The 19,936-nt window shown below is 46.6% G+C and overlaps 1 protein-coding gene across 1 annotated transcript in view; it reads right to left on the bottom strand.

Moving 5' to 3' along the window:
* tmem8b (transmembrane protein 8B) overlaps positions 1–3,552 on the bottom strand; it is a 190,455-nt gene extending 186,903 nt beyond the window's left edge. Inside the window, exon 1 of the mRNA XM_038805916.1 lies at positions 3,335–3,552. Within this exon, the coding sequence (XP_038661844.1) occupies positions 3,335–3,419 (85 nt within the window). The 5' untranslated portion in view covers positions 3,420–3,552. The remainder of the gene's footprint in view (positions 1–3,334) is intronic.
* Between the last annotated feature and the right edge of the window lie 16,384 nt (positions 3,553–19,936).

Here is a 19,936-nt window from a genome sequence, read left to right on the forward strand (position 1 = left end):
ATAACGGAAAAAATAAAGAAAGGGGAAACAAGGCAATCATCAGAAAGGAGCCTCACACCCCTCTCACCTGTAATACCACAATAGAGTACAATCAGCTCGCCATTAATTACTTTTCCTTGTCTCAGCCACCTGGCTTCACCCAGTTTACATTAGCAACATGATTTCCAAACAGGAAACAGACCAGAGCTGGAATAATCTCACAGGAATTAAGACAGAAATAAAAACACTCAGAAATTGGAAGAAAAACCGGCAGATTAAAAAACAGAAACAGAGAGAGGGAAAGAGAGAGTCTGGGGAGAAACAAAGAGAGAGAGAAAGAGATAGAGGAACTGGCAGACAGCAGAGAAATGGACAACAGCTACTTATAACAATGCAACATCTTTGACATAATAAAACATCCCTTGTTGGTTGACAGGAGTGTCATCAAACAAAATTTGACTGCAAACCCCATATGGTAATATTAAGGCAGAGGCCAAAACCTTGTTCAAAGGTACAGGTTTGAAGGAGTGTTGTCGGAAAGGAGGAAAGAGAGGTCAAAAGGTGAAGCGGTTTAAGGGGGGGGATTCCAGAAGTTACAGCTCAGGCTGCTGCAGGCATAGCTGCCAATTAGAATCAGGGTTGCTGAATAGACTGGCATTTGATAGAGGGAGAGAGACTGGCATGGGAACAGCACAGAGAGAGAGAGAGAGAGAACGAGGCAGCGACTCATATCCACAGCACAGAAACAGAACAAGAGAAAGATGGGCAAAATAAAACCAATGGACAGGTGGGCAGAATTACTGAATCCCAGCAACTGCAGGAGAGAATCCTGAAATAGGACAGACTATTTTTTAGGGATTCGAGACAGATCATTAAGAACAACAAACCTGACCTTTTCCTCGAAATTAAAAGCAAAGGCAGAGAAAGATGGGTAAAGAAGCTAAAAATAAATCATTTATTTGCAAAGTATCATGTAAATTATCTCGTTTGTATTGTCCGTGGTGCAGATCTTGGAGGATAAGAAAAATAGAGAAAAAGAGTGAGGAGAAAGAGGGTGTAAATTGGAGAGAGGGAGTTAGAACAAGACATTGATTCAAACAATGAGGCAGACTGAATTGAGAGATCAGCAGAAAAAAAACGAGGACAGAGATCGGAGAAAATGTCCACATTGTGAAAAAACACTCAAGTGGGGGAACATAGCACATTATGGCCAGAGAGCGAGAGAGAGAGAGAGAGAGAGAACAGAGAACATCAGCAGCAAACTGTTATCTGACAGGCAAATATTCAGACAGAGACACAAGGAACTGGCTGGAAATGGAGAAGATGATTGGCAATGTAAAGAATGGCAGGCAGAGATCAAATGTACAAAGGCTGGCATGCAAATTCTATTCCTGCCTCAGCTACATGGCCACAGGAATTTATATACCTGCACTCTTCAAGGGCAGTGTTACAAAGGCTGCGAAACATCATAGGAGAGACTATTAAATCCTTTGCTGGTTTGTTTGCTGAATATTGATATGGGGGAATAAAGAAAATGAGAGAATTGCACACCTCATGAAACCAGTGGCATGTTGGGAGGTGAACAGTTCTGTCTCTGGGATCTCTGATTATTCCTCACACACAATCCAACATGTTCCTCCTCAATAACCATACCTGCTACACAGGCATGCAGCACTCAGCAGGAAGCCAGGCTGGGAAAGATGGAGGAAAACAAACAATAGACAGTGACAGAGAAAGAACACCTGGGTGGATGGAAACAGGGGTGGCGAAAGAGGACAGGCACTCATAGACAAGTGAGAAAATCATCTGATTTAGATCAGATGGGAAGAACAAAATAGGAAAGGGAGAGGTAGAAACAGTGATAGAAATAGAGATCGAGAGGATTAGGGACAAGAGATTTTGAGACAGATAAAGACATAGGTATTGGAACAGAGATAAGCAGAGCTCGAGTTAGATAGAGTGAGAGATGGAGACAAAGAGACTAAGGAACATAAAAATATAAGCAGGGACGTAAATAGAAACAAAAATAATCTAAACATCAATAGAATCAAGAAGAAAAGTGCAAAATACATGATAAATGAAAGCAACTAAACAGAAAGGAGATGAAGTTAGAAATAGAGGAGAGACAGGCAGATGGAGAGAAAAAGAGACAGATACAAAAAATATTGACAATTAGAGAGACAGACAATTGGAGAACCAGGTTCAGAAAATGAAAGACAAGTGACCGACTGGACAGAGGTTGTTTACCCGGGTGATGGATTCAGGACCAAATTCTACTGTAATTGTAAAATGTGCCAGAGAAATCTTCAAAATGTTGAGTTTGGGGGTATTTTAATCACATTTTTACAGGATTGATGCATTGTCGGGTGGAAAGAAAGACATCTACAGGGACATCAGCCACACCAGTAAAAGCTCATTAATTCATGGAATTAAATAGCCTTGTAAATATAACTGGCATGATTGTGACTTGACTCACAGTGACACACAGCGACACTGGCTATTAAGGTTACATCCCATATATACAGTGCACAATAATAAGACCGAGAAAACACCAACACAACAAAGTCAAAGGCAAGAGGAAGCAATAACCTTACTCACACTTAAACTCAAGCGATTACAAAACCAAAGTGAGGAATTAACCAAGATCTTGGCATTGGAGAGGAAGAGTGTGGGAGACAAGAGGGAGAATGTGGGGGAGAGGAGAGAAAGTGTGTGGGGGAGGAGAGAGAGCGGATGTGGGAGAGAGGAGAGAAAGTGTGTGGGAGAGGAGAGAACGTGTGTGGCAGAGAATGTGGCAGAGTAGAGAGTGTGGGAAAGTGAGATAATGTGGGAGAGGAGAGAAAGTGTGTGTGTGGGGGGGAGAGTATAGGACAGGATGGAAAGTGTGGGAGAGGAGAGAGGATGAGGGAGAGGAGAAAATGTGGGGGAGAGAGGCTAATGAATGTGAGAAAGAATAGAGGGAGGAGAGTGTGTTGGAAGATGAATAAAGTATGTGGGAAAGGATAGATAGTGGTCCAGAGTGAGTGAAGGAAAGGAGAAAGAGGGAGTGTGAGTGGGGATGGATGGAGTGCGAGAGAGGAGAATGGGATAGATTGAGGGGAGGGGGGGAGGGGGGGGGGAGTGTGGATAATGGACCAAGGGATGGAGAGAAAAATAATCATTGAGTCCTCAGACAAACGCACGGTTTGCCCATTGAATAAAGTATTTGTCCCTGTAGGGACAGCTAAGGAAAGCAAACCTGTACATTCCTGAGCAGGAGCTGTGAGGGCGATAGCTGGGAGCTGGGGAGTTTCAGCACCAGGCATGGGGGACAGCTCCCTCGCTCTGGGAGGCGGACAGAGGGGGAGATACTCACCGCTCAGAGGGTGCAGACAGCAGACGAGGAGCAGCAGCATTGGCGGCGGGAGGAGCGGCCAAGAGGCGTGGGTCGCGGGTGACATCTCTCAGCAGTAGCCCAGCCCAGCCCGAGCACCGTGAACACACAGACAAAACAACACATCAAGCGGCTGCCCAGCTCCTCTGCTATTCCTCTCCCATCCTCGCTCTGCCACTCTCCACAATGATACACTCAACATTGCCAGGGCTTCCCAAAGGCTGGGCTATATAAAGGAGGGCTGTCTGCCAGCACACACACACACACACACACACATTGGTGCAGACCACATGTCAGTCAGGGGAGAGGGCGGGAGCTTGACTGAGTGGACACGCCTGAAATACAGGTTAATAAATCGGCGCTGCCTTTGCATTGTGTCCGCTTCTCAGTCAGAAGATTGTGGGTTCAAATCTCACACCGGAGACTTGAGCTTGCAACCTAAGCTACAGTCCCGGTGTAATACTGGGGAAGTGCTGCCTTGTCAAATACACACACAACATCGGATACATCTCAAAAGTGCTTCCTTGATGGCGAAGCACAGTGGTTAGCACTGTTGCTTCACAGCGCCAGGGACCAGGGTTCGATTCCCGGCTTGGGTCACTGTCTGTGTGGAGTCTGCACGTTCTCCCCGACCCCGTGTCTGCGTGGGTTTCCTCCGGTTTCCTTTCACAAGTCCAGAAAGACATGCTGTTAAGTAAATTAGACACTCTGAATTCTCCCTCCATGTACCCGAACAGGCGCCGGAGTGTGGCGACCAGGGGCTTTTCACAGTAACTTCACTGCAGCGTTAATGCAAGCCTACTTGTGACAATAATAAAGTTTATTATTAAGTGCGTGGGGAGTCCAGATGTCCTGAACCCGTGCTTTCTGAAATCTAAATCTATCTTCTTCAATACACTTTATTTGCCCACTTTCGAGGATTTTACAAGGATTTTCTATGGAGGAGAGGTTGCAAAGGTTGGGCCTGTGCTCATTGGAGTTTAGAAGAATGAGAGGCGACCTTATTGAGACATATCGGATTCTCAGGGGGTTTGACAGGGTAGATGCTGAGAGGTTGTTTCCCCTTGTGGGAGAGTCTGGGACCAGAGGGCACAATCTCAGAGTGAGGGGGGTCACCCATTTCAGACAGAGATGAGGAGGAATTTCTTCTCTCAGAGGGGAGTGAATCTGTGGAATTCTTTACCGTAGAGAGCTGTAGAGGCCGGGCCGTTCAGTATGTTCAAGGCTGAGAGAGACAGACTTTTAATCAGTGAGGGAATCGAGGGTTATGGGGATAAGGCAGGAAAGTGGAGTTGAGGAATATATCAGATCAGCCATGATCTCATTGAATGGTGAAACAAAGAACGATGAACAACACAGCACAAGAACAGGCCCTTCAGCCCTCCAAACTTGTACCGATCATGATACTACCCTTGGCAAAAACCCTAAAGAACAATAAACAAACCCTAAAGAACAAAGAACAAAACAAGATCATTCTCTGACTGGGAATTGAACCCGGGCCGCAGCGGTGAGAGCGTCAAATCCTAACCACTAGACTACTAGGAACAGACTCGATGGCCCGAATATCCTCATTCTGCTCCTGTGTCTTACGGTCTTTACTCAAGCTGCTCAGGTTTCCAGTCTCTGTTTGGTGTGTGAAACTTTAGGGGTGGTGAATAGCGAAATGAATACTCACCCTTGTTTTCAAATCCACCCCCCCCCCCCCCCCCCCCCCCGACCCTACTCACCACTATCTTGGCAACTTAGGGCAGCACGGTAGCACAAGTGGCTAGCACTGTGACTTCACAGCGCCAGGGTCCCAGGTTCGATTCCCCACTGGGAATCTTTCACAACTTTCGAACATCCAATATCACCTTGCATCCAGCGAAGTACTTTGAACTACTTTGAAATTTGATCGTCTTATATCTATACTGATGAGTACAAAATGAAAATCTACACCTCCCGCTGCCTGGGGAAAGCGGGCAGCAAAATCAAAGACCCCTCCCACCCGGCTTACTCACTCTTCCAACACCTTCCATCGGGCAGGAGATACAAAAGTCTGAGAACACACACGAACAGACTCAAAAACAGCTTCTTCCCCACTATCACCAGACCCCTAAACAACCCTCTTATGGACTGACTTCATTAACACTACACCCCTGTATGCTTCATCCGATGCCGGTGTTTATGTTTTTACATTGTGTCCCTTGTGTTGCCCTATTATGTATTTTCTTTTTATTTCCTGTTCTTTTCATGTACTTAATGATATGTTGAGCTGCTCGCAGAAAAATACTTTTCACTGTACCTCGGTACACGTGACAATAAACCAATCCAATCCAAAATCTTTGCCTCTTTTTCAGAATACTGAAGTATTATGAAGTGTAGTGAGTGTTGCAATGTAGAAAATGCAGCAGAAAATTTGCATAAAACAAACAGCTCGAAGATAAATAAATCTGTTTTACTGGCATTTGTTGGGGGTTAAATATTGACCAGTAGACCCATGAGATCCTTTATGTCTCATCTGAATGGGGGCATTACCGAGAGTGCAGCACCTCCCTCAATATTGCACTGAAGTACTTGGCTTAAATTGTGTTCTCAGATCTCCGGAATGAAGGCCAAACTGACGGTGCTTGACTCAGAGGCTGGCACTGAGTCAAGTCTAACAGTCATTGTGACCACATGTTCTTCAGTGGGTCAAGCAGGTCCCAAGGGGCAAGGGAAGGAACAGATCGGCCAAGAAGATCCCCTGTTAATTCTCTTAGCATTGATCTGAAATGTCACGCTTGATTAATGTGCAAGTTGGGTGAGAGCGGGATGGGGCTTGAATGCGATGCCTCTGTGGTCAAAGAGTTTACCAATACACTGACTAGATCCACACAGAACCATTAAAGTAAGATTCAAGTGGGAAACCAGTAATTGTGTGTGAGTAGAGAAGATGTGGAGATGCCTGCGTTGGACTGGGGTGGGCACAATAAGAAGTCTTACAACACCAGGTTAAAGTCCAACAGGTTTGTTTTGAATCACTAGCTTTCGGAGCACTGCTCCTTCCTCAGGTGAATGAAGAGGTGGATGCCAGAAACATATATATATAGACAAAGTCAAAGATGCAAGAAGATACTTTGAATGCGAGTCTTTGCTGGTAATGTAGTCTTTACAGGTCCAGACTGAGTGACTGGGGAGAGGGATAATCACAGGTTAAAGATGTGTGAATTGTCTCAAGCCAGGACAGTTGGTAAGATTTCGCAAGCCCATGCCAGATGGTGGTGGGGGATGAATGTAACGCGACATGAATCCCAGGTCCCGGTTGGGGCCGCACTCATGTGTGCGGAACTTGGCTGTCAGTTTCTGCTGGGCAATTTGCGGGTCCTGAAGGCCGCCTTGGAGAACGCTTACCCGGAGATCAGAGGCTGAATGCCCTTGACTGCTGAAGTGTTCCCCGACTGGAAGGGAACATTCCTGCCTGGTGATTGTCGTGTGATGTCCGTTCATCCGTTGTTGCAGCGTCTGCATGGTCTCGAGAAACAGAAATATCCCGGTAAGCTTTCTGGGTATTCGTGCACAGGGATGAGGAAAATCATCTTGAAGCGAGTCATTATTTCACACAAAAATGGGTCCTGTTTGATCGAAATGACACATTTGTCTCTGCTACACTTTTAAATGGCAAGGTCCTGTCAAGCATTTTGTGACAAAGACGTCTCTTTAAAGGAAATTCTCACAACGCCAAATTTGCACTTTGTGTTTGCCCGCAGGATTACGTGCTCGACGACACAGCTGTTTTCATCCTGTGCTCAGACTACGGTAGTCAACTTTAGACTCCTCTCAGTCAGCTGTATACACGAGTGGCTACGCTAGATTCTGAGAAAATGGTCTTTCCTCGCCAGGGAATCTAGAACATGAGGTCGCTGTCTCCGAACAAAGATGAGGAGAACAATTCTTCACTTAAAGGATTGTGAGTGGTTGCATTTCTCTAAGCCAGAGGGCCGGACATGCTCAGCCATTGAGCACGTTCAAGACAGATGCCGAGAGGATTATGGGCCATCAGGGAATCATGGGTAATGGGTAAGGTGCAGGAAGATAGAGGTGAGGTAGAAGAACAATGATCTTATTAAATGGTGGAGCAGGCTCGAAGGTCTACTCCAGCTCCTACATTTTTAATAAGGGTTTTCTGTAATTGTTAACAGACGTGGGTAAGAAAGGAACATAAAGACACACAGATACCTGAAAACAGGTAATCACGCTTTGTGTCAAAAGAATGAGAATGAGAGGTGATCATGTTGAAACATAAAGGGCCGGGGATTGTCCAGTCCACTAGCCATGGGATCCTCCATTTCCGCCACCTGCCAATGGGATTTCCCATTGTGGCTGCCCCACACTGCCGGGAAACCCACGGGAAAGGGTGCGTTGCCAGCTTAACGGAGAATCCTGCCGGCGGAGAATTCCACGGAAGATTCCGAAGGTGTTGACAGGGTAAATGTTAAGAGGATGGTACCTCGGTGAGGCAATCTAGAACTAGGGGGCACGTGTTTAAAATAAAAGACATCGATGAGGAGGAATCACTTCTCTGAGGGGGAGGTTAGTCTTTGGAATTCTCATCCATGAAGAGCAGTAGGAGCTGGATCATTCATCATTAATCGGGAGATTGACTCCCTACTGAAGTCCAGCCTCCGCAAAGCCATCAGGGATGCCAAGAGACAATACCATACTAAGCTAGAGTCACAGACTAATGACGCGGACTCTCGTCAGTGATGGCAAGGCTTAAACAACATAACGGGTTACAAAGCAAAGTCAAGCAGAATCTCTAGCAGCAGCGCATCCCTCGTTTCGAGCAGGAAACCAACAAACCGCTGTCAACTGCCCCAGCAGCCTCGGAAACACCCACAGCTTCCGAAGCCAGATCAGCTTTCTTTAAAGTGAGTCCTCGGAAAGCAACGGGTCCCAACGGAGTCCCTTCGTGCACTCAGATCCTGCGTGGAACAACTGGCAGGTGTGTTCGTGGACATCTTCAATCTCTCCCTATTCCGTTCCGAGGTTCAGCACAGTAGCACAGTGGTTAGCACAATAGCTTCACAGCTCCAGGGTCCCAGGTTCGATTCCCGGCTTGGGTCATTGTCTGTGCAGAGTCTGCACGTTCTCCCCGTTTCTGCGTGGGTTTCCTCCGGGTGCTCCGGTTTCCTCCCACATTCCAATGATTTGCAGGTTAAGTGAATTGGCCATGATAAATTGCTCTTTATTGTCCAAAAAAGGTTGGGTGTGGTTATTGGGTTACGGGGATAGGGTGGAGGTGTGGGCTTAAGTGGGGTGCTCGTTCCAAGGGCTAGTGCAGACTTGATGGGATGAAAGGCCTCCTTCTGCACTGTAAATTCTATAATTCTAAGATTCCCACTTGCTTCGAGAAGACCACCATCATACCAGTGCCAAAGAACCAGGCAACGTGCCTCAGTGACTACTGTCTGGTGGCCTTGACATCGATCATTATGTAGTGCTTCGAGAGGTTGGCCAAGAGACACATCAACTCCATACTCCCAGAATGCCTTGTGCCACTGCAATTTGCATACCGCCACAACCAGTCTACAGCAGACGCCATCTCCCTGACTCTACACTCATCCCTGGAACATCTCGACAACAAGGGCTCCTATATTCATTGCTCTGCCTTCAGCATTATAATCATTGTGGCGACTAGAGGCTTTTCACAGTAACTTCATTGCAGCCTGCTTGTGACAATAAGCAATTATTATTATTATTATTATAATCCCAGCCAAGCTCATATCAAAACTCCAAAACCTAGGACTTGGCTCCTCCCTCTGCAACTGGATCCTCGACTTCCTGACCCATAGACCACAGTCAGTAAGGATAAACAACACCTCCTCCATGATTGTCCTCAATACTGGGGCCCTGCAAGGCTGTGTACCTACTATACTCCCTATACACACGACTGTGTGGCAAAATTTGGCTCCAACTCCATCTACAAACTTTCTGATGGAACGGACATAGTGGGTCAGATCTCGACCAACAGTGAGTTAGAGCGCCTCTTCATATATCTTCTCTGCTGAATTGTACGACAATCCGTAATATTCAGCCAAAGCCTGTGTCTATGTATTTACATTGTGTATTTATCGTATGTCCCATGTTTTATCATGTATGGAACGATCAGAAAGGAGATAGAGAACCCAGTGGCATAGTCAAATGACAACAATCTCTCCCTCAACGTCCTCAAAACTAAGGAGCTTGTCATTCACTTCAGAAAGTGAAGTTTTGAAAGCGCCCCTGTCTGCATCAATGGTGCCGTGGTGGAGATGGTTAAAAGCTTCAATTTCCTAGGTGTGCACATCACCAACAATCTGTCCTGGTCCACCCATGTCGATGCTACGACCAAGAAAGCACAATAGCGCCGAAACCTCCTCAAGAAACTAAGGAAATTCGGTATGCTTCACCTGATGCCGGTGTTATCTAGTTACATTGTGAACCTTGTGTTGCCCTATTATGTATTTTCTTTTTATTTTATTTTCTTTTCATGTACTAAATGATCTGTTTGAGCTGCTCGTAGAAAAATACTTTTCACTGCACCTCGGTGCATGTGACAATAAACAAATCCAATCCAATCCAACGTCCACATTAACCCTTACCAACTTTTACAGATGTACCATAGAAAGCATCCTATCTGGCTGCATCACAGCCTGGTATGGCAACTGCTCAGCCCAAGACCGTAAGAAACTTCAGAGAGTCGTGAACACCGCCCAGTCCATCAAACAAACCTGCCTCCCATCCATTGACTCCATCTACACCTCCTGCTGCCTGGGGAAAGCGGGCAGCATAATCAAAGACCCCTCACATCTGGGTTATTCACTCTTCCAACTTCTTCCATTGGGCAGGAGATACAAAAGTCTGAGAACATGCACAGACAGACTCAAAAACAGCTTTAACCCTGCTGTTACCAGACTCCTAAATGACCCTCTTATGGACTGAACTGATCTCTTCATATATCTTCCGTACTGAGTAGTACTACACTCTGTATGTCTCACCCAGTGTCTGTGTCTATGATATTTACATTGTATATTTATCGTAGGTCCCATGTTTTTTCATGGATGGAACAATGTGTCTGGGCTATACACAGAACAATACTTTTCATTGTACCTCGGTATATGTGACAATAAATCAAATCAAATCAAATTGAATAGGTTCAAGGCTGAGTTGGACAGATTTTCGATCGACAAGAGAATTGAGGGTCGGTGGGGGGGCAGATATGAAAATGGAGTTAAGACCACATTCAGATCCACCATGATCTTATTGAATGGAAGAGCAGGCTCGATGGGCAAAATGGCCAACACCTGCTCCTACCTTTTGAGATGCTGTGGCTACTGGAGAAAATGAGATCCCATCCATTAGAGCTAGACCTGGATGTCTCATTTATCAGAAGTTCCTGCATCTTTACAATGAGAAAGAGAACGTTTATATCTAGAACCAGAGAGAATGGGATGTTGAGATCATGGGAATGAAGATATCTTCATTCATGTCATCACAAGGTTGATGTTAAATCTTTGTCTCCTCGCTAGACGTCTGGAATCATGGGCTGGATTCTCCGTAGCCTGACATCGAAATCAGGATCAGCGATCGGGTGGAGAATGGCTTCCAACAGCGGATCCGGGGCAGGCGCTGAATTGATGCCTGTTCACGATGATCCGTCCCCTCCAGATTAGGACGTGGGTCACGCGCAGTCGCAAGGCCATTGGCACGTCTTCAGCCAGCCCACCCGCGATGCTCTGCTCCTGATGGGCCGAGTTTGTGACGACGCGGGCCACATGTGGTCCCAGCGGTCGGGAGACCAGCATGCTAGCTGCGGACAGTGTTCAGTGCTGCCACACTCGTCTGGGATCCGTGCGCTGGCCGCTCGGCTTTTGATGGGGGAGGGGGGAATGGTGGAGGCTGGCCGGGGGTTAGGCTGGGTGGTCGGGGTGTGCGGGGTAGGGTTCCAGCATGACCAGAGCCATGTTTTCTGGCGCAGGACATCAGCTTTACGCATGCGTGGTCTGGGACCCAGCGATTCTCCGTCCGTTTTCTACGCGATCCACGGGTGGTTCACGCAGCGCCGGTGCTAGACCCTCACCGGTACCAGAATTGGTGAGGGGTTCATGCTGATTAACTTGTCGTAAACCTGCGGAATCTTGGTTGGGGTCGGCACTTAGCTACTGGAACGGAGGATTCCTCCCCGTATATCTCAACATTGTAAAAAGTACACTTTATTTGGAGGATGAAACTTCGAGTTCATGAAACCCTGATTATGCATGTATTGTTTTGTCATTGATAAATGAATTGCCTAAATCCAGTTAATTCCTATGGACCCCAAATAATCCCCATGGACACCAAATCCAGTTATCTCCTATAATACCCTAATAATCCCCATGGACACTAAATCCAGTTCACTCCCATAGACCCCAAATAATCCCCTTGCCCCTAAATCCAGTTAACTCCTATAGTCCGCTAATAATCCCCATGCCCCTAAATCCAGTTATCTCCTATAATCCCCTAATAATCCCCATGGACACTAAATCCAGTTCATGGAACATAGAACATAGAACATTACAGCGCAGTACGGGCCCTTCGGCCCTCGATGTTGCGCCGACCTGTGAAACCATCTGAAGCCTATCTGACCTACACTATTCCATTTTCATCCATATGTCTATCCAGTGACCACTTAAATGCCCTTAAAGTTGGCGAGTCTACTACTGTTGCAGGCAGGGCGTTCCACACCCCTACTACTCTCTGAGTAAAGAAACTGCCTCTGACATCTGTCCTATATCTATCACCCCTCAATTTAAAGCTATGTCCCCTCGTGTTGGTCATCACCATCCGAGGAAAGAGACTCTCACTGTCCACCCTATCTAACCATCTGACTATCTTATATGTCTCTATTAAGTCACCTCTCAGCCTTCTCCTCTCTAACGAAAACAACCTCAATTCATAGAACATAGAACGATACAGCGCAGTACAGGCCCTTCGGCCCTCGATGTTGCACCGACATGGAAAAAATCTAAAGGCCATCTAACCTACACTATGCCCTTATCATCCATATGCTTATCCAATAAATTTTTAAATGCCCTCAATGTTGGCATGTTCACTACTGTTGCAGGTAGGGCATTCCACGGCCTCACCACTCTTTGCGTAAAAAACCCACCTCTGACCTCTGTCCTATATCTATTACCCCTCAATTTAAGGCTATGTCCCCTCGTGCTAGCCACCTCCATCCGCGGGAGAAGGCTCTCGCTGTCCACCCTATCTAACCCTCTGATCATTTTGTATGCCTCTATTAAGTCACCTCTTAACCTTCTTCTCTCTAACGAAAACAACCTCAAGTCCATCAGCCTTTCCTCATAAGATTTTCCCTCCATACCAGGCAACATCCTGGTAAATCTCCTCTGCACCCGTTCCAAAGCTTCCACGTCCTTCCTATAATGAGGCGACCAGAACTGTACGCAATACTCCAAATGCGGCCGTACTAGAGTTTTGTACAACTGCAACATGACCTCATGGCTCCGGAACTCAATCCCTCTACCAATAAAGGCCAACACACCATAGGCCTTCTTCACAACCCTATCAACCTGGGTGGCAACTTTCAGGGATCTATGTACATGGACACCGAGATCCCTCTGCTCATCCACACTACCAAGAATTTTACCATTAGCCAAATATTCCGCATTTCTGTTATTCTTTCCAAAGTGAATCACCTCACACTTCTCCACATTAAACTCCATTTGCCACCTCTCAGCCCAGCTCTGCAGCTTATCTATGTCCCTCTGTAACCTGCAACATCCTTCCGCACTGTCTACAACTCCACCGACTTTAGTGTCGTCTGCAAATTTACTCACCCATCCTTCTGCGCCCTCCTCTAGGTCATTTATAAAAATGACAAACAGCAACGGCCCCAGAACAGATCCTTGTGGTACGCCACTCGTAACTGAACTCCATTCTGAACATTTCCCATCAACTACCACTCTCTGTCTTCTTTCAACTAGCCAATTTCTGATCCACATCTCTAAATCACCCTCAATCCCCAGCCTCCGTATTTTCTGCAATAGACGACCGTGGGGAACCTTATCAAACGCTTTACTGAAATCCATATACACCACATCAACTGCTCTACCCTCGTCTACCTGTTCAGTCACCTTCTCAAAGAACTCGATAAGGTTTGTGAGGCATGACCTACCCTTCACAAAACCATGCTGACTGTCCCTAATCATATTATTCCTATCTAGATGATTATAAATCGTATCTTTTATAATCCTCTCCAAGACTTTACCCACCACAGACGTTAGGCTCACCGGCCTATAGTTACCGGGGTTATCTCTACTCCCCTTCTTGAACAAAGGGACCACATTTGCTATCCTCCAGTCCTCTGGCACTATTCCTGTAGCCAATGATGACCTAAAAATCAAAGCCAAAGGCTCAGCAATCTCTTCCCTGGCTTCCCAGAGAATCCTAGGATAAATCCCATCCGGCCCCGGGGACTTATCTATTTTCACCTTGTCCAGAATTGCCAACACTTCTTCCCTACGCACCTCAATGCCATCTATTCTAATAGCCTGGGTCTCAGCATTCTCCTCCACAATATTATCTTTTTCTTGAGTGAATACTGACGAAAAGTATTCATTTAGTATCTCGCTTATCTCCTCAGCCTCCACACACAACTTCCCACCACTGTCCTTGACTGGCCCTACTCTTACCCTAGTCATTCTTTTATTCCTGACATACCTATAGAAAGCTTTTGGGTTTTCCTTGATCCTACCTGCCAAAGACTTCTCATGTCCCCTCCTTGCTCGTCTCAGCTCTCTCTTTAGATCCTTCCTCGCTTCCTTGTAAATATCAAGCGCCCCAACTGAAACTTCACGCCTCATCTTCACATAGGCCTCCTTCTTCCTCTTAACAAGAGATTCCACTTCTTTGGTAAACCACGGTTCCCTCGCTCGACCCCTTCCTCCCTGCCTGACTGGTACGTACTTATCAAGAACATGCAATAGCTGTTCCTTGAACAAGCTCCACATATCCAGTGTGCCCAACCCTTGCAGCCTACTTCTCCAACCAACACATCCTAAGTCATGTCTAATGGCATCATTATCCTCGTAAGACCTTCCCTCCATACCAGGCAACATCCTAGTAAATCTCCTCTGAACCCTTTCCAAAGCTTCCACATCCTTCCTATAATGTGGTGACCAGAACTGCACGCAGTACTCCAGGTGCGGCCGCACCAGAGTTATGTACAGCTGCAGCATGACCTTGTGGTTCCGAAACTCAATCCCCCTGCTTATAAAGGCTAGCACACCATATGCCTTCTTAACAGCCCTATTAACCTGGGTGGCAACTTTCAGGGATTTATGTACCTGGATGCCGAGATCTCTCTGTTCATCCACACTACCAAGAATCTTGCCATTAGCCCAGTACTCTGCATTCCTGTTACTCCTTCCAAAGTGAACCACCTCACACTTTTCCGCATTAAACTCCATCTGCCACCTCTCAGCCCAGCTCTGCAGCTTATCTATGTCCCTCTGTATCCTATAACATCCTTCAGCACTATCCACAACTCCACCGACCTTCGTGTCATCTACAAATTTACTAACCCATCCTTCTACACCCTCTTCCAGGTCATTTATAAAAATGACAAACAGCAGTGGCCCCAAAACAGATCCTTGCGGTACACCACTAGTAACTGAACTCCAGGATGAACATTTGCCATCAACCACCATCCTCTGTCTTCTTTCAGGTAGCCAATTACTGATCCAAACCGCTAAATCACCTTCAATTCCATACTTCCTTATTTTCTGCAATAGCCTACCGTGGGGAACCTTATCAAACGCCTTACTGAAATCCATATACACCACATCAACAGCTTTACCCTGATCCACCTGTTTGGTCACCTTCTCAAAAAACTCAATAAGGTTTGTGAGGCATGACCTACCCTTCACAAAACCGTGTTGAGTATCGCTAATCAACTTGTTCTTTTCAAGATGATTAGAAACCCTATCTCTTATAACCTTTTCCAACTCCTATAGTCCGCTAATAATCCCCATGGACACTAAATCCAGTTAACTCCTATAGCCCCCTAATAACCCCCATGCCCCTAAATCCAGTTAACTCCTATAGTCCGCTAATAATCCCCATGGACACTAAATCCAGTTAACTCCTATAGTCCGCTAATAATCCCCATGGACACTAAACCCAGTTAACTCCTATAGCCCCCTAATAACCCCCATGCCCCTAAATCCAGTTAACTCCTATAGTCCGCTAATAATCCCCATGGACACTAAATCCAGTTAACTCCTATAGTCCGCTAATAATCCCCATGGACACTAAATCCAGTTAACTCCTATAGCCCCCTAATAACCCCCATGCCCCTAAATCCAGTGAACTCCTATAGCCCCCAATAACCCCCATGCCCCTAAATCCAGTGAACTCCTATAACCCCCTAATAATCCCCATGCCCCTAAATCCAGTTAACTCCTATAGTCCGCTAATAATCCCCATGCCCCTATATCCAGTTAACTCCTACAGCCCCCTAATAACCCCCATGCCCCTAAATCCAGTGAACTCCTATAGCCCCCAATAACCCCCATGCCCCTAAATCCAGTGAACTCCTATAACCCCCTAATAATCCCCATGCCCCTAAATCCAGTTAACTCCTATAGTCCGCTAATAATCCCCATGCCCCTAAATCCAGTTAACTCCTACAGCCCCCGAATAATCCCCATGGACACCAAATCCAGTTCACTCCTATAGACCCCAAATAATCCCCATGATCCTAAATCTAGTTAACTCCTATAATCCCCTAATAATTCCCATAATCCTAAATCTAGTTAACTCCTGTAGCCCCCTAATAATCCCCAAGGACACTAAATCTAGTTAACTCCTATAATCCCCTAATAATCCCCATGACCTTAAAGCTAATTATCTTCTGTAGCTCCCAAATTACCCGTGTGCCCTCTAAAACTCGTACAGCCCACAAGTTATTGTCTTGTTATGCTCTAGGTGTAGCATAAGCGGCTTCCTTGTGGTGCACTTGACAAAGGAAGGTTCAGACGTGGAGATAACTTCGACACGTTTATTAAACTATATACACTTCTATAACTCGGGTTCGACACTACTGTTAATCCTACTATAGCTACCCGGACTTACTAACCAGTCTGCTACAATCCACGTGGTGGGAATGATATTGAATAAACCCTGTGTCTGTACTCACTGACTGTCTCCACTGGAAAGAGGCAGATCATGTGTGTGGTGTCCTTTATATATGGGTTGGTGTAATGCCCTCCTGTGGCCGTGTCACCACTGTGTGTATCGTGAATGCCCATTGGTCGTGTCCTAGCTAACTGATCTATTGGTTGAGTGTGTGTGTGTGATGTCTCTGGTGCTCCCTCTAGTGTCTAGCTAGTCTACATGTATTTACATTAACCCTTTGTGTATTTACAGTGATGCACATCACCACAGTTATTACCATGCCTCTAAAGCTAGTTAACTCGTACAGCCCACTAACTATTATCATGCCTCTAAAGGTAGTTAACTCGTACAACCCACTAACTATTACCATACCTCTAATACTACTTAACTTGTGCAGCCCACTAATTAGCTGCAGTTATCATTGTTACTGTCACTGAAGGGACTCTGTCCCTGTATTACCATGTGATTAACATTGTGCCATCACTCACATTATTCTGTATTTTGATACTGGCAGGAATGAAACAATGCTGTTCAATTTCCAACTGCAACACCTCTCCTCCGCCCCCAGCTTTATTTCTCACACTCATCTGCTTAGCTTTCAACTACACTTTCTATCTATTAACAACACCGCTTACCTCCATCTCTATAACATTGTCTATCTCTTTTCCCAATTCACCTCCCGACTATTGAAACTTTAATTCATGTCAATCCCCGCCCCTCTTTCGGTGCTCCTCCCAGCTATCTGAGTAAGAGCAGCAGCCTGTGGCATTTTAAAAATATGTCAAACTTTTGGAGTCTATATCAGAAATGTCTCCCTGCTCAGCTGGAGTCTCCGACGGCATGCCTGGTCTGGCGGCTCCTTGTATGACAGGCGCTGCCGGTACACATGAGGCCTCCTTTGCACCTCCTCCTCCTCGGCCGGCTCTCCATCCTCAGCAGCCGCCACCTGTTCCTCTGTTGCCCGCTCTGCTCCTGCAGCTTCCTCCTCCTTCTCGAGCAGCTCCAGCTCGTACAGTCACAGAGCATCCCCCAGGGCTGCGGTGGCGAGCAGGGGGGCCGCCGTTGCTGGCTGAATTCCATTATCCATTGTTTGCAGGGGGGGGAAAGGCTGACATGTTAGCATGGTGCGTTCCCCTGTGCCCAACCAGGTGCACTTGGATGGCACTGCGGTTGGCACAGCGGGCCCTTCCCCTGCATGTACTTCCCCTCCCCCCAATCCCCGCACTCCTGGTGCCATTCATGCCAGTCATCGTGGGGGCCTCTCTCCCTGACACCAGGGGAAAGCACCATTCAGAATCCAACCTGCCAAGAGTCTCCTTGTATGTTTTAATAAGATCATCTCTGATTCTTCCAAATTCTAGTGGGTACAGGCCCAGCCTGTTCAACCTTCCCTCGCAAGGTCACCCCTTTATCCCGGGAATCAGTCAAATGAGCCAACTCCAAAATGCTTCTACGTGTCTCATTCAAATATCCAAATCTGGATCTTGCCCAGTGACCATGGCAGGCCAGCGAAGGCAAGGCACGGCGCCCTGAATCAGGCCTTCGTCGCCAGGGGACGGCGTCTGAGGCAGGATGCTGCCTTCAAGACCCCAGGCGAGTGAGTGAGTACGGTTGTGAGAACGGGAGAGTGTGAGGTCTGGGAGGATACTGTGAGGGAATGGGGGGGCTGAAGGCTGTGAGAATGTAGGGGGGGGGGGGCCCAGGGAGGAGAATGTGTGAGGGGCTTCAGCCAGACTTGCAGGGAGGGAGAGTGCCCGGTTGCTTTTTGGAGGGAGGCGCAAAGTGTAAATCCACCTCTATTTCAAGTCCAATGTGACTGACCAGTCAGATTCCGCCAGATCCACTGAGCTTTTGTTATTGTTCCATTTATCCCCACTTCCGGCTAGTTTATCAATTCTCTCTCTACCCGTGTTAACCATTACACCATGAACTCTTATTTTCTACCATAACCATTAGAACATAGAACATAGAACAGTACAGCACAGAACAGGCCCTTCGGCCCTCGATGTTGTGCCGAGCAATGATCACCCTACTCAAACCCACGTATCTACCCTATACCCGTAACCCAACAACTCCCCCCCTTAACCTTACTATTAGGACACTACGGGCAATTTAGCATGGCCAATCCACCTAACCCGCACATCTTTGGACTGTGGGAGGAAACCGGAGCACCCGGAGGAAACCCACGCACACACGGGGAGGACGTGCAGACTCCGCACAGACAGTGACCCAGCCGGGAATCGAACCTAGGACCCTGGAGCTGTGAAGCATTTATGCTAACCACCATGCTACCGTGCCGCCCCTAATGCTACCGTGCCGCCCCAAATGCTACCGTGCCGCCCCATTGTTGCAACATCTTACCAAGTATCCGGAGTTGAAAGGATTGGCTTATGAGGAGAGACTGAGTAGACTGGGACTGTACTCATTGGAATTTAGATGAATGAAGGGGATGATCATACAGTAACATATACAATTATGAAGGGAATAGATAGGATAGAAGCAAGAAGGTTGTTTCCACTGGCGGGTGAAATTAGAACTAGGGGGCGTAGCCTCAAAATAAGGGGGAGCAGATTTAGGACTGAGTTGAGGAGGAACTTCTTCACCCAAAGGGTTGTGAATATGTGGAATTCCTTGTCCAGTGAAGCAGTTGAAGCTATCTCAGTGGATATTTTTAAGGCAAAGATAGATAGATTTTTGAACAGTAAAGGAATTTAGGGTTATGGTGACCGGGCGGGTAAGTGGAGCTGAGTCCACAAAACGATCAGACCTGAACTCATTGAATGGCGGAGCAGGCTCGAAGGGCCAGGTGGCCTATTTCTGCTCCTAGTTCTTATGTTCTTATGTTCTTACGTCACATCTATTGGTTCCCCATTATCCACTTGCTTATTCCTTCCTCAAAGAACTCTAATAAGATTTCTCTTTCACAAAACCATGTTGACTCTGCTTGACTGCATTATTGTTTGCAAAGCGTTCACCTCACCTGTAGGGGCTGGTTTTGCTCGGTGGGCTAGACAGCTGGTTTGTGATGTAGAACAAGGCCAGCAGCGTGGGTTCAATTCCCATACCAGCTGAGAATTCTGAATTCTCCCTCTGTGTACCCGAACAGGTGCCCGAATGTGGCGACTAGGGGCTTTTCACAGTAACTTCATTGCAGTGTTAATGTAAGCCTACTTGTGACAATAAAGATTTATTTTTTTTCCTTATCAATAGATTCTAGCATTTTCTGTTAAGCTAACTGATCTGTAGATTCTTGCTTTCTGTCTCCCTCCTATCTTGAATAGTAGAATTACATTGGCTATTTTCCAATCTGATGGGATCTTAACAGAATCTAGAGAATTTTGGAAGATGACAATCAATGCATCTACCATCCCTGCCTGCAGTCTCTGCTTTTAAGACCTTACAATG

The sequence above is a fragment of the Scyliorhinus canicula genome, chromosome 8 (assembly GCF_902713615.1).
Source record: "Scyliorhinus canicula chromosome 8, sScyCan1.1, whole genome shotgun sequence".
Taxonomy (NCBI): domain Eukaryota; kingdom Metazoa; phylum Chordata; class Chondrichthyes; order Carcharhiniformes; family Scyliorhinidae; genus Scyliorhinus; species Scyliorhinus canicula.